Below are 14,111 nucleotides of genomic sequence, written 5' to 3'. Positions count from 1 at the left end.
TTCAAATTTGTATGGACAAGAGGTAATCAATGTGTATCCAAAGGTTTCCCAAAATTGTACTGTCAAATATATTACCCAAGAAGGAGTGAAAGTGAAAGTACAACATGATTCAAAACGTTACTCGAGTAAAAGTAAAGGTAATTCACCCTGTATGAACAATTTACAATGAATACTTTGGGAACCTGGTACAGATTTTTGAATAAATCCAGGGTTCAGGTAGAGAAGGAATTTAGCAACAATCATTTTTTCATAATTTTATTTATACTTATAAGTGAAAGAAAGAGTGAAATCTTTCCCACGTTTCAGCTGTAAGGTTTAGTTTTAGGGAGGGGGGCTCGGGGCTGGGACAGAGCAGGAGCAGGAGAAGGAGGGAGGGTTTTGAAGGCTCCTCTGGCTCCTCGTGCTTCCAGGATCTTTTTTCTTTTCACTCTGGCTGCACGATGAGCGGGATGGAAAAGTCATTGGGCATATTAGCTTCAGCGGTGTTTCTACTTTGCCTGAATGCAGCACTGATACAAGCTCAAAAAGCATCTACAAGCAGAGCCTCTTCTGTAAGAACAACTCCAAGGCCTACAACTTCATTTAGAGCTACAAAAGGGACGGAAACTGTCACTACTGTGAAGCCAAAATATGGAAAAGTCAATGCAACCATTGCTACAACTAGAAAATCACCAATCAAAACTACAACTGCGAAACCGCGCCAAAAGGACACGCTTAAAACCACCAAAGAAACCATCAAACGTGAAGATAAAGACGCAAAAGATGACAGGACACCTAAACTAGGTCAGTAAAACACATGTTAATTTAAATACTAAGTCAGAGCTGGCTCTCCAGAGAGTATTAATGACATGTAAGTGCTAATTAGATGTTATAGGGCAATTTCATGCTTAATTAACAGTGATGCGTTCACGGACTGTAAGACTTACATTTTGGCACAGTTTATGGCACCAGAAAGTTACATAATATTCAGCTTTGCCAATTATGTACAGCAGGGCATTCCTGAATGTCTCTCTGTAATCAATGACTGTATTATTTAACTTGTGTAAACTACATTTTATTGCATGTTTTTCTTTAGCTGCAAGTTGACACTGCATGCTTTCCCACAGCACAACCCTGTTGAGATGATTGATTACACTGGACTTATGTATCTTGGCAAAGTTAGTTTTAAACAGCTGTGCAGCTTAACATACACACAGCTGATACAAAACCAAATGCATTAAGGATCCAAACATTTGTGCTTCACTATATACACATTTGGCACTGTGCCAATCAAATAGTTTGATGTTTATGTAAAAATGTGAGAAGATATGTGGTTCTGTGACTTCTACACTTTGGCTCAAATTTCATTAATCTTCACTTTGAATAAAAGGTCTTGTGCTGAAAGTTCCAGTCTGTGGTCAATGTGCAACTACTACTGACAGTATCATAAATTATTTTACACAATTTTCAAGTTATTCTAGCAGAATCATACTTGTACAGTATGTGTCCTAAAAAGCTATAGAAAGTTGAAGAAATCTTGAATTTGGAATATAATATTCCAAAGGTTACACAAGTTGCCTCCTTTTTTTCCTTTGACCTGAAGTGAACACAGTTGTTTTGTTCTGTCCATGTGTTTGATGGGAATGTTAGTTTTTTCACCACAGAGCTGTAAAATGCCTCACTGCAGTAGATCTCCTACAGCTTTTGCCTTTAGTCTGTAAACGTCTCAAATTACCCTGGACCCCTACTCACTTCCTCTTATCGGAACTTCCTCTGTACTAACGCTGGATCAGAGGAATATTTAACAAAACAAAAACATAATTTACATGGCCTTGCTTTCCTAGTTGTGTCAAAGATCTCAGAAAAAGCAATCATAGACTTATACAAAGCGTGGTTTCATCTCCTAAAATCCTTAAAATAGCAGAAAATCTGAATGTAAAGTTGATCATGTCGGGAATGTAATGGTATTTAGAACAGCCTACAGGGGCCCACTTCCTGTTTACATTGCACCTCAGAAGTATATGAGCATAAGTATAGAATAACAAAGCTATATTCAGTGTAATTGACATTATGTAACAGCAAAAATAATCACATGTAAAATGGAATACAATGCAGAGATCATATGCAGCTGTGAGTTATCAAAATGAGGCCAAAATGGGTGAGACAAAACCACAGCAAGTCACAAGAACAAGTCAGAGTTTGTGCCCATCACATAAATTCAGATCTATGTAAGGAATAACCACTTTAAAGATGCTGTATGTAACATGTATTATTAATGTTGATTGTGTTGCCTGTATGTTGTATGCATCTTCAACACTTTAAAACGTGGACACTAAAATATGACTGTTCTTCTTGCAGATTGTCCGCCTCTGGGCCTGGAGTCTTTGAGGGTGAAAGACTATCAGCTGAGGGCGTCTTCAACTCTACGAATTGGTCTGGGTGCTCACAGGGGCAGGCTCAATATACAGGTGGGTGACAAGAAGTCATTAAATACTGAATATATTCAAACTGGGGGTACTGCTACTGTTACTGCTACTGCTACTGTTTGTGCATAGTGCAGTAGTTTGGAAAGAAATTGAATAGACTATTATCCTGGTTAATAAGGCTTTAATTGATTTTTTATTTGAATTGGTTAATTTATATTGACAATAGATGATGTATTCAAAAATATATACAGTAAAATGCTACCACATTTTGATGTGTAGCAGTGACAAACTTTAATATCAACTCTATTTGTTACATCAATTATTTGTATTTAGCCTATATGGATTTATAAGATGTAAATTGAGGATTTTTTATAACAATTTAAATACAGTATGCTCCTTTTCCTTGATTCTGGTGAATAAATAGTAATAGGCTACATAATAGGCTACATGAACATGAAAGAAAACTGCTGTAAAGGCAGAGTGACTAGGTTGGCAGTAGAAACACTTTCTTTCTCTGGAGTTATAAACTTCATTACATTGACCATTAAACCAGTCTGTCAAACCCAGCGGCAGCATTTCTGTTTAGTGTGTTCCCCTTCCCCGTTGTCTGCATCTGAAAGCAATTATTTCACAATCAGGTCAAAATCTTGTGTAACATTTATAGTAAGTGGTTCTCATCAGTAAACATCAGAAAAGAATAGCTGTACAAGACAGATCTTAAGGTATCTAAATTTACTCTTAATAGTGTACTGCTACTAATGAAAGACTCACCATGGAATTAAAATAGGTTTAACAAAAGTACTAAAACAGGACTAACCCAAGACTATTCTACGACTAAACCTGAACTATTTCAAGTCGGAATAAACCAGGTCTAAACTGGGACCAGCCAAGCACAGATCCCAGATTCAGCTGTTGTCTACATATTTGAACGACCACTGCTTCATACTGATGTTGAGCCAGAGGAGTTTGTCATGGGTGTTTTGAGGTTTGAATACTTTTTGCAGCTGAAACAAAAATCTCTTGTTTGTGGGTTTTCAGTCTGGTATTGAAGACGGAGACAACTACGATGGAGCTTGGTGTGCGAGACAAAAAGACAAGAATCAGTGGCTTGAGGTGGACGCGCTTCACCTCACCAAATTCACTGGAGTCGTTCTGCAAGGAAGAAACTCCATCTGGAGGTCAGGTAGTGTCAAAATCAAGCCTGACTGAAATAATATGTACTAAAAGCTTTGTCTTAAACAGCTATATGGGTTGCTTTGTTTTTATAGCTTTATTATTAGATTGGTTTACTATATTGTATTCAGTTTAGGCTATTACTAAGTTGTAATAGTAGAGCACAATTCGTACACAAGGCAATTCAAAGTGCTTAACACAACAGGCAAAGAATCCATTAAAATCACACAAAGACATGACAGAAATCACAAAGTACTATGAGTGTCATGTTTGCACTCACATTTACTCAAATTGATAAAATACATTTATATTCATCATTCATTTGCACTGTTGTTTAAGTGAATGTTTGAATGAATGACTCTTTTGTCTTTGCTGCAGCTGGGACCTTGTTGAAACCTACAAAGTGCAGTTGAGCAATGACTCTGTGAAGTGGCAAAGCTGCATGAACGGCACTGAGGAGGCGGTGAGGACTGACCACCATTAGTCTTCAATCACGCATACAAATATATCATATCAAATTATTATTTTTTAAAGTTCATCCTACTCTTAATATTGTCCCACTTGTTTCTTCAGATATTTGTTGGAAACCAGCACGCAGAGTTCTCCGTTTTGGCCCTGCTCCCCGTCCCGACTGTGGCTCGTTACATCCGGATCAACCCCCAGACCTGGTACTCCAACGGGACCATCTGCCTCAGAGCCGAGATACTGGGCTGTCGGGTTCAGGGTGAGTATGACGCAAACAATTATGATGGTGCAAGTTATAAGAGCAGATCATTGAGCATTCTGTCTCCTGGTTGTTTTTGGAAGACTGCATGTGTCAATAATTAAGCTTTTTCTAGATTATGCTTTTTGTATGAATAATTCCCCTTTATAAATCTTTTTTTCTTCTTCTGTTTTTAAGGATAAGGAATTAAGTCACAATCGCAAAAACAGAAAATGTACTTGTATATACTTCTAATGTAATTTCTCGACAAACCAATATTTATTTATTTTTGTGTTTTTTCCGTTAACATAAATTATCATCGCAGTCGAAAAGGAGCAGAAAGAAGAAGAAAAATTGTATAAATATCTGCCCCTTTCTTGAAATTTGCAGTAGTACAATAGTACACGGCACATATTATCACAATAGTTTGGAATAAATTAAGAAAATTAAGACAAAACATTCTCCTTGTAAGACTTTTAGAATCTATACAGTCAATCTACGAATCGTTTTGCTTGATTTTTGCTGACAACTGGGCTATCATTTGTGTCAAGTGTCCGTGGAATAATCAGATTGCAAGTTATTTATCAAAACAAACAGGCCTAACTTCAAAACTACGGTGCTACTCGCCATTTCTGTACAGATCCTTCAGACATCCACGCATCAGAGGAGGACAGTGCCTCCAAAGACAATCTGGATTTCAGGCACCACAACTACAATAACATGAGAACGGTGAGTAACAGCGAGTGTTTTCCCTGAAGCTAATGTCTCGCTTTTTACTCAGAATCGTAATTCTTTTGTAACCTTTTTGGTGGGAGGTCTGCCATCTGTCTGCCTCAAGGAAGATGTTATTGCTTAGCCTGAAACGTTCCACCGTAAGACATTAAACTAAACTAAGCATTTGTCTAAGTTTGTCCACAGTTGCAGGTGGTTGACCCTCCACCAGAAAAGTTACACAGTGCACATTTAAATATTTAGACCCCAGAGTTAGTTGATCTAACATGTTTTATTGTTAACACCAAAGCTCATGAAGTCAGTGCATGAAGAGTGCCCCAACATCACTCGAATCTACACCATCGGGAGAAGCTACAAGGGTCTCAAACTCTACGTCATGGAGTTCTCGGATAATCCTGGAAAACATGAACTAGGCAAGTGATTTTTTTAATTTGAAAAAAAAAATACCTTTCCTGTGTTGATTCAACTTTCAGCTGCATCTTATCCAGTAAAGACATCGGACAAAAAAGTGTGCTGGATTGTTGTGATCAGTAGATAAATGAAATAAAATAAAAATGTTACTTAATATTGATGGGATATTCTTTACAAAGGGTCAGTAAAAGAATAAAGACATGATGGAAAGTTAATCCAATTTGAAAACAATATCCTATAGCTCACAGTTTTCAACAACAGTTTCCCAATGTACAGATACGTTGAAACAATGTTCATTTAAGCTTAAGTCACGCTCTACAAATTATCAAGTTTCTGCTTTAAGTCGGGGCCCCATTGTTTACACTGTCATGTCTGTGCAGCCTCATGCGGGGAGGATGAAGTGTTTTATAAAAAAAAAAAAACAGTTACTGCCAGAACTCACATTTCCTCCAGCTATTGACCAAAAAAAGGGAGGACTTGACTGATTAAAATGAAGTTCTTGGCATTCAGAGACAAATTGCCTCAGACTATTTGGAAAGATGTTTTAGGGAAAAGAACATAAAGTTTAGATAGATGGATAGAAGATTAGATATATATTTTCTTGTGGTAACTACGATCTGTTTTTGATGAGTTGAGATCCCCATGTTTGAAATGTCCAAACAATCTTTCCACCAATTTAAAAGCACTGGATATTGAGTGGTGGGATAAGCTCTTTGTTGATTTTTCTTTCAACAAAGTGTTTTTTGCTGAGACGGCTTGAATTTCTGCCAGTCCATCTGCAAACACTTAACTGCAAACTAACTGGCAGCTGTTTTGAAGTTGCATTGACTTCTCGATTACTTGGTCAGTCAAACAGCAGACAACCTTCTGTCATTCTACGATCTCATAAAACAGCTTGGATCAGTTGGGCCACAAACTTCTTTTGTTTAATTAACAAAAAGTTGATTTGATTTTTAACCGCTTTACACTTAGGACATTGGAATTTTACTATATTTGTTCCCTTTTGTCCAACATCTGATTAAAGTCAACTCTCAAGCTTCTAGACATCTTGTACAAATCTTTCTGGGGGAAAACCCAGGTCAGTTTGTTCTCAAAACCACAAATAAAATATTACCCTTAAAATAGAATAAAATAAAACATTGACAGGACTTTATATGTATTCAACCTGGACATTTTTGCTCTATTACAAATCCCTAAAACTAATTTTTGGCGACATTACCATCAGCTTTTAAAAATGATATGTCAAAACCCAGCAAATGCTCATTCTAGTGTCAATCAGTCGATCCCTTCAGAAAACAGCTTTACTCATTCATCCATCCATCCATTTTCTGCCACTTTATCCGGGGCCGGGTCGCGGGGGCAGCAGTCTGAGCAGGGACTCCCAGGCTTCCTTCTCCCCAGACACTTCCTCTAACTCCTCCGGGGGGATCCCGAGGCGTTCCCAGGCCAGCCGAGAGACATAGTCTCTCCAGCGTGTCCTGGGTCTTCCCCCTGGCCTCTTCTCGGTGGGACATGCCTGAAACACCTCCCGAGGGAGGCGCCCAGGAGGCATCCGGAGCAGATCCCCGAGCCACCTCAGCTGGCTCCTCTCAACGTGGAGGAGCAGTGGCTCTACTCCGAGCTCCCCCCGTGTGGCCGAGCTCCTCACCTTATCTCTAAGGGAGCGCCCAGCCACACGGCGGAGGAAACTCATTTCGACCGCTTGTATCCGCGATTGCCGCGATCTTGTTCTTTCGGTCACTACCCAAAGCTCATGACCATAGGTGAGGGTAGGAACGTAGACCGACCGGTGAACAGAGAGCTTTGCCTTTCGGCTCAGCTCCCTCTTTACCACAACAGTCCGATGCAGCGACTGCATCACTGCAGCCGCTGCACCGATCCGCCTGTTGATCTCACGCTCCATCCTTCCCTCACTCGTGAACAAGACCCCGAGATACTTGAACTCCTCCACTTGAGGCAAGGACTCCCCACCCACCTGAAGAGGGCAAGCCACCTTTTTCCGGTCGAGAACCATGGCCTCGGATTTGGAGGTGCTGATTCTCATCCCAGCCGCTTCACACTCGGCTGCAAACCGTCCCAGTGCATGTTGCAGGTCCGGGTTTGATGGAGCCATCAGGACAACATCGTCTGCAAACAGCAGAGATGGAATCCTGTGGTCCCCAACCGGACACCCTCCGACCCCTGACTGCGCCTAGAAATTCTAGCCATAAAAATTATGAACAGAACCGGTGACAAAGGGCAGCCCTGGCGGAGTCCAACATGCACTGGGAACAGGTCTGACTTACTGCCGGCAATGCGAACACAGCTCCTGCTCCGGTCACACAGGGACCGGACAGCCCTGAGCAAAGGGCCCCGGACCCCGTACTCCCGGAGCACCCCCCAAAGGACACCCCGAGGGACACGGTCGAAAGCCTTCTCCAGATCCACAAAGCACATGTGGACTGGTTGGGCAAACTCCCATCCACCGGATGGAGGGTATAGAGCTGGTCCAGTGTTCCACGACCAGGACGAAAACCACTCTGCTCCTCCTGAATCCGAGGTTCGACTATCGGTCGGATTCTCCTCTCCAGTACCTTGGAATAGACCTTACCGGGAGGCTGAGGAGTGTGATCCCTCTGTAGTTGGAACACACTCTCCGGTCCCCCTTCTTGAACAGAGGGACCACCACCCCGGTCTGCCAGTCCAGAGGCACGGTCCCCGACCGCCACACAATGTTGCAGAGACGTGTCAACCAAGACAGTCCTACAACATTCAGATACTTTAGGTACTCAGGGCGGATCTCATCCACCCCCGGAGCCCTGCCACCGAGGAGTTTGCGAACAACCTCAGTGACTTCAGCTTGGGTGATGGATGAGCCAGCCTCCGAGTCCCCGGTCTCTACTTCCTCTTCGGAAGACGTGACTGAGGGATTAAGGAGATCCTCAAAGTATTCCTTCCACCGTCCGACGACGAATTTCTTAGGTGTCGACCGATAGTCCTCCTCCATGGCCTCCCCGAACTCCTCCCAGGCTCGGGTTTTTGCCTCTGCGACAGCACGATCCGCGGCTCGCTTGGCCTGCCGATACCTGTCGATTACCTCCGGAGACCTACAAGCCAGAGTGGCCTGATAGGCCTCCTTCTTCAGTCTGACGGCATCCCTTACTTCCGGTGTCCACCACCGGGTTCCGGGGTTGCCGCCACGACAGGCACCGGAGACCTTGCGACCACAGCTTCGAGCAGCCGCATCAACAATGGAGGCAGAGAACATGGTCCACTCGGACTCAATGTCCCCAACCTCCCCCGGGACATGGGAGAAGCTCTCCCGGAGGTGCGAGTTGAATACCCTACTGACAGAGGGCTCCACAAGACGTTCCCAACAGACCCTCACAATAGGCTTGGGTCTGCCAAGTCTGTCCGGCTTCCTCCTCCGCCAGCGGATCCAACTCACCACCTGGTGGTGATCGGTTGACAACTCTGCCCCTCTCTTCACCCGAGTGTCCAAGACACGCGGCCGGAGGACAGATGACACGACAACAAAGTCGATCATTGACCTCCGGCCTAGGGTGTCCTGGTGCCATGTGCACTGATGGACATCCTTGTGCTTGAACATGGTGTTCGTTATGGACAATCCGTGGCTAGCACAAAAGTCCAATAACTGAACACCGCTCGGGTTCAGATCGGGGAAGCCGTTCTTACCGATCACCCCTCTCCAGGTGTCACTGTCATTGCCCACGTGGGCGTTGAAGTCCCCCAGTAGAACAACGGAGTCCCCGGTCGGTGCACTGTCCAGTACTCCTCCCAAGGACTCCAAGAAGGCTGGGTACTCTGCACTGCTGTTCGGCCCTTAGGCCGCCACAACAGTGAGAGACCTGTCCCCCACCCAAAGGCGGAGGGACGCGACGCTCTCGTTCACTGGGGTGAACTCCAACACGTGGCGGCTGAGCTGAGGGGCTATAAGCAAGCCCACACCAGCCCGCCGCCTCTCCCCGCGGGCAACACCAGAGAAGTGGAGCGTCCAGCCCCTCTCGAGGAGATGGGTTCCAGAGCCCAAACTGTGCGTGGAGGTGAGGCCGACTATATCTAGTCGGTATCGCTCAACCTCCCGCACAAGCTCAGGCTCTTTCCCCCCCAGCGAGGTGAAATTTCATGTCCCCAGAGTTAGTCTCTGTGTCTGGAGATCTGGTCGCCGAGGCCCCTGCCGTCGACTGCCGCCCAGATCTCTCTGCACCGGCTTTACTCATTCATATATTTTAAAAAAAATGAAACTTTTAAATCTGATTTTCCTTGTTTTTATTAAAACAAGGAAGTAAGTAAGTAAAACAGACATCAGAGTCCAAAACTACAGTCTCAGCTTGACAAAGACAAACAGTCAATAGTTGCTTCAGCTTCAGTTTAATTGAGGCTCATTTTAGTCAGGCGTTTTAGGAAAAATAGTCCTAAGCGTAATTTAAGATGTTTTTTTAATACTTTTAATACACTTTAAAAGGATTGTTTAGCATTTTGACATACCTATTTCATTTTTCCCAACAGCAGAAATTGGTGGCCCTGAGAATAAGATATAGACACATGACTAAATCCTGTTATTTTGAGGAGCTGTCTGTCTCTTGATGTTTTGTCGAGTCACAGAGTCCATCTAGATTCCTGCTGTTGTGGTTTATTGGGCAGAAAGTCCGTGTTAAGTCTCCTCTTTGTGCTTTTGGCAGGTGAGCCCGAATTTCGCTACGTGGCTGGGATGCACGGAAACGAGGTTCTGGGTCGGGAGCTGGTCCTAAACCTGATGCAGTATTTCTGTCAGGAGTTTAAGAAAGGAAACACACGCGTCACAAGGCTTATAACAGAGACGAGGATTCACCTGCTGCCATCCATGAACCCTGACGGATACGAAGAGGCCTACAAGAAGGTGGCTTTCTTCAGATTGTTTTTGTGTGTGCCAGTGATTAAGTAGATCTAATCGACCTTTACCTGTAATTCATATTTTTGATATCAGAATGTGCAATGCTCTGTTTTTAAGTGGTTTTTGGGTGTGTTTCCCCCCCCAAGTACGTTTATAACACTATAACAGTAACTGGCACTTGCTTTCGTGGGAACAAATGTTATACTATAAAACATTTCGTGACCCATTAAACCAGTTATTATTTCATTGCATGCATGGTATCTTTTCCTGACAACAATAAGGTCTTTCATTGCTCATTTAAATAAGATTTTGGGGGGGAAATTGGGATTAAGTCATCAGAAATTGATTATTATCTGTCCAGTTTAAATCCAAAATTGACAAAAAACAAAACAAAACAATTAAAACTTGACCTGCAAACTGCAAAGCCAAAACTTTACTATGACCAATATGAACATGTAATTATCCATGACAAGATTATTACCATTTAACAATTTTATATAATCTAGACAGTATATTTGCATCCGTTTGTTGTTATTATCCGTGCAGGGCTCAGAGCTGGCTGGTTGGGCCGAGGGGCGCTACAGCTACGAGGGAATCGATATGAACCATAACTTTCCTGATCTGAACAACATCATGTGGAACGCTGAGGAACGAGCCATGTATAAGCCCCAGGAAAAATCCAAAGTGCCCAACCACTACATCCCCATGCCCGAGTACTACACCAAGGAGGACGCCATGGTGAAAACACATGCGGCAGATAACACTCTATTGTTACAAATTCCTGCATTGTTCTTACATACAGTCCTATTTAAGACTTTTGCAGCGTGCTATATTTTTTTACACCAACCAGCTTTTATTGCTATCTGCTGGCGCTCCTTCTGATGACTAATCACAAAGAATTTGACACACATAAACTTCAGTCATTTGAGGTTTGTAAAAAACATTTACAGGAAAAGAATTGAGAAAAAAGTGCTCCGTCAGCATTGGCCTGTACTGATTTTTCCATAAGATTTATTTAGTTAGTTTATTAAATGTAGTGGGAAGTTTTTTTGTATTTTGAGTAGATTTTTTGAATGTGTACTTGTAATTATAATTGAGTATAGAGTAGAAAGACCCTCATTATCGACACATCTTTTTCTTATGCGGAACAAGTAAAATTGGCTTTCTGTTGTGTAGTGACAAGTTTAAGAATAACTTTTCAATAAGATACTTTATTTTCCACAGGTTGCTCCCGAGACCCGAGCCGTGATCAACTGGATGGAGGAGATCCCGTTCGTGCTGAGTGCGAACCTTCACGGGGGCGAGCTGGTGGTCACGTACCCGTACGACTGCACTCGGGACTGGGCGCCTCAGGAGGACACGCCCACCGCAGACAACGCCTTCTTCAGGTGGTTAGCTTCGGTCTACGCCTCCACAAACCTGGTCTTGTCCAACCCTGACCGACGCATTTGTCACTATGAGAACTTCCAAAAGCACAACAACATCATCAACGGAGGAGCCTGGCACACCGTCCCTGGAAGTGAGTATGGGATCTAAATCTAAAGCTAGTACATGTTGTTTTCAATATTTACATTATTAGCTATTGTAATGTGTTTTTATTCTCAATCACAAAAGCATTGTACGTAATTAAAAAAATCTTTGTTTTTGTGATTTAGTTATTGATTCCTCACATTTGATGGCATGAATATCACACGGATTTGAGCTAAATCTTGCTTTAGGAAAATAGATTAACTACAATCCTTTTACTATGAACTCTTATAAATACACTGTTGTAATTTCCAGTACAAACTTGCCATTTTCCTTCCTGCAGGTATGAATGACTTCAGTTACCTCCACACAAACTGTTTCGAGGTGACGGTGGAGCTGTCGTGCGATAAGTATCCTCACGCCTCGGAGCTGCCAATTGAGTGGGAGAACAATAAAGAGTCTCTAATAGTTTACATGGAGCAGGTTAGAATCTTTGAATTTGAATTTAACTTTATAATAAGCAACCACTTGCCAGACGTAAATACATGTCACCATAAGTGTAAGTGTTATAGTTGATTCTGTATTGTTTGGTAGGTTCACAGAGGAATCAAAGGCGTGATAAGGGACAAACAGACCAGAAAAGGAATTGCAGACGCCATAATCAAAGTGGATGACCATGAACATGACATCAGATCAGGTAAAGTGTTTTTCCCTGTGGTTCTCAGCCTTTTTCAGTCACGAATCCCAAAATAAAAACTAATGGCATTCCTGATCCTTAAACATAAAAAGTAGGGTCCCCATGTTTGATTTTATTTTGAGGATAAAACCGAGATAAATGTAGGTCAACGAAAAATAATCTACATTTACCATTACATTGTAAGGGTGTCAACCCTTGTTTCAGACTTGAATGAATTTAAAAGGTTTACTTCTCGTCTTGGAGACTCCCTGAAATAATTTCGTGGCCTCTATGTGAGTTCCAACCCCCTGGTTGAGAACCACTGGTTTATCCATTTGTCAGGTATTAATAGTGCCCTCTACTGGTATTTTGATTTGAAAAAATATAGTGAGGACTGAAGATTTAAGTTTTAAGTCAGCTTGTAAATCATAATTTTTATGGTTAATGTTTTTGTCCTTTACATATTATACGATCTTAGATGTTGAAATCCATGCTGATTTTCTTGATCCCAATGGGCAAGTAATTGTTTTAATGTACTACATTCACAGTAACCTATATGAACAAAAAAAATGCATGGCCTAGCTAATCTAATTGTGATTTTTCTGATGAGCATTGCAATTAAATCGGCACTTCATGTTTGAAAAAAAAAGAAATAACTTCTTAAATAATGCGTTAGCAGCCCTTTTGCATATACATTGTTATTACATTACTTAGTTCAGACTCACAATCTCTCCTAATTATAACCATCAAATTGTGATTCCCATTCAATTCATTTTCCAGTCCTAATGATTATGTTGCTTGATCTTCCAGCTGAAGGTGGAGACTACTGGCGGCTGCTAAATCCTGGTGAATATAAAATAGTGGTTTGGGCGGTGGGTTATATCCCTTCCATGCGGCATTGCACTGTCGGGATGGAGCCTTATCCCACTCTCTGCGACTTCACCCTCACCAAAACGCCAGCGGAGGTCCTGAAGCAGATTAGAGCCAAAGGGGGCAAGGTTCCACAGGACGTCCAGATGCGAGTGAGAGCTCTGAGGCTAAAGAAGCTCCGCGCCAGTACCAAAGTCCTCAACCAGAGGAGAGAGGGCCAGAGACTGAGGCAGAGCAGAAAGTCTCGAGCAGCAGGTGTCTGGAGGAGTTATGTCTGAGAAGAGCCAACATGGACATATATCGTGATGGAAGTCGTGGTTATGTCAGTAAAATAGGGTTGTTTGAGAATTTCTGGCCCCACTTGTGCTGTCACTGTTGCGAGATTTTTGAGCCATTCCTGACATCATGTCGGGATGGACAGGTCTTCAGGGCTAATTCATAATAGGTCCCATGTCATATTGAACAATACGTTTGCATCTTTCACTGCGAGTCTGGGACTATGCGACAAATTATAATCCCAAAGTGTAATATTTTTTGTATTTTTTTTACTGGTTTCTGTGAAAATTGTTGAAGAGTTAAAAGATTAAATGTCAGCAGGACTGATAATTGTACTTTAACAGTGTTTGACCTAGTCCAACAAGACCGCAAAATAAAATAAACCAATTCTGATCGTACCATTTAACAATTTGTTTCACAGTGTGTATTTGATAAATAAAATGTGATTAAAAAGTCAATAAAATATTTGATAGCACACATCATTGCTATTTTTGCCCTAAATTAGATACAAAACCAAATTACATT

General features: G+C 42.1%; 1 protein-coding gene across 1 annotated transcript; it reads left to right on the top strand.

Moving 5' to 3' along the window:
* Window positions 1-373: 373 nt before the first annotated feature.
* cpxm1a (carboxypeptidase X (M14 family), member 1a) lies at window positions 374-13,995 on the top strand. Its single transcript, XM_072457798.1, has 13 exons — window positions 374-783; window positions 2,338-2,447; window positions 3,444-3,583; window positions 3,957-4,041; window positions 4,152-4,302; window positions 4,922-5,010; window positions 5,303-5,426; window positions 10,107-10,303; window positions 10,844-11,035; window positions 11,522-11,816; window positions 12,108-12,247; window positions 12,359-12,461; window positions 13,251-13,995. Exons 1-13 carry the CDS (start codon window positions 441-443, stop codon window positions 13,586-13,588), a joined length of 2,307 nt encoding a protein of 768 aa, XP_072313899.1. The 5' UTR covers window positions 374-440; the 3' UTR covers window positions 13,589-13,995.
* Window positions 13,996-14,111: the final 116 nt, after the last annotated feature.

This window comes from Eucyclogobius newberryi, unplaced genomic scaffold (assembly GCF_026437365.1).
Source record: "Eucyclogobius newberryi isolate DKJ021-1_F unplaced genomic scaffold, fEucNew1.0.hap1 SCAF_21, whole genome shotgun sequence".
In the NCBI taxonomy this organism is placed as follows: domain Eukaryota; kingdom Metazoa; phylum Chordata; class Actinopteri; order Gobiiformes; family Gobiidae; genus Eucyclogobius; species Eucyclogobius newberryi.
Note: the sequence above shows the minus strand (reverse complement) of the source record. Positions and strands in the feature narration are given on the sequence as shown.